Source organism: Penaeus monodon, chromosome 21, assembly GCF_015228065.2.
Source record: "Penaeus monodon isolate SGIC_2016 chromosome 21, NSTDA_Pmon_1, whole genome shotgun sequence".
Taxonomy (NCBI): Eukaryota; Metazoa; Arthropoda; class Malacostraca; order Decapoda; family Penaeidae; genus Penaeus; species Penaeus monodon.
Window position 1 is genome coordinate 12,076,989 of NC_051406.1, and position 398 is coordinate 12,077,386.

Consider the following 398-nt stretch of genomic DNA (forward strand, 5'->3'; position numbering starts at 1 on the left):
TCCAACCTTCCCAGACTGAACCCGTGATCATAGAACACGGACCGGAGTTCTCTGGCACTCATCTCAAGCCAGAACACAGAATCTCTTACTGGCGAGAGGACTATGGCATTAACGTTCATCACTGGCACTGGCACTTGATCTACCCGCCTGCCATGGGTTTTGACCGTGACAGGAAAGGGGAATTGTTTTACTACATGCATCAGCAAGTGATCGCCAGGTAAGAGAATCATTTGAAAATCATTTTTGTGAGAATCTAGGCAAGATGGAACGAGTTATTGGAAACCGTTTATTTTTTTTATGCGATCTGTAAAGTTACTAATTTCTTACTTTTTTTTTAGTACGATTTTTTTTTTACCGGAGATGGAATTAATGTACAGTTTTTACTTTCGTGAATACGA

General features: G+C 40.7%; 1 protein-coding gene across 1 annotated transcript in view; it reads left to right on the forward strand.

Moving 5' to 3' along the window:
- Positions 1-398, forward strand: part of LOC119586224 (hemocyanin F chain-like) — a gene marked incomplete at its 5' end in the record, with an annotated part of 11,410 nt that overhangs the window by 4,412 nt on the left and 6,600 nt on the right. Inside the window, 1 exon segment of the mRNA XM_037934929.1 lies at positions 15-217. Coding sequence (XP_037790857.1) covers positions 15-217 — 203 coding nt within the window.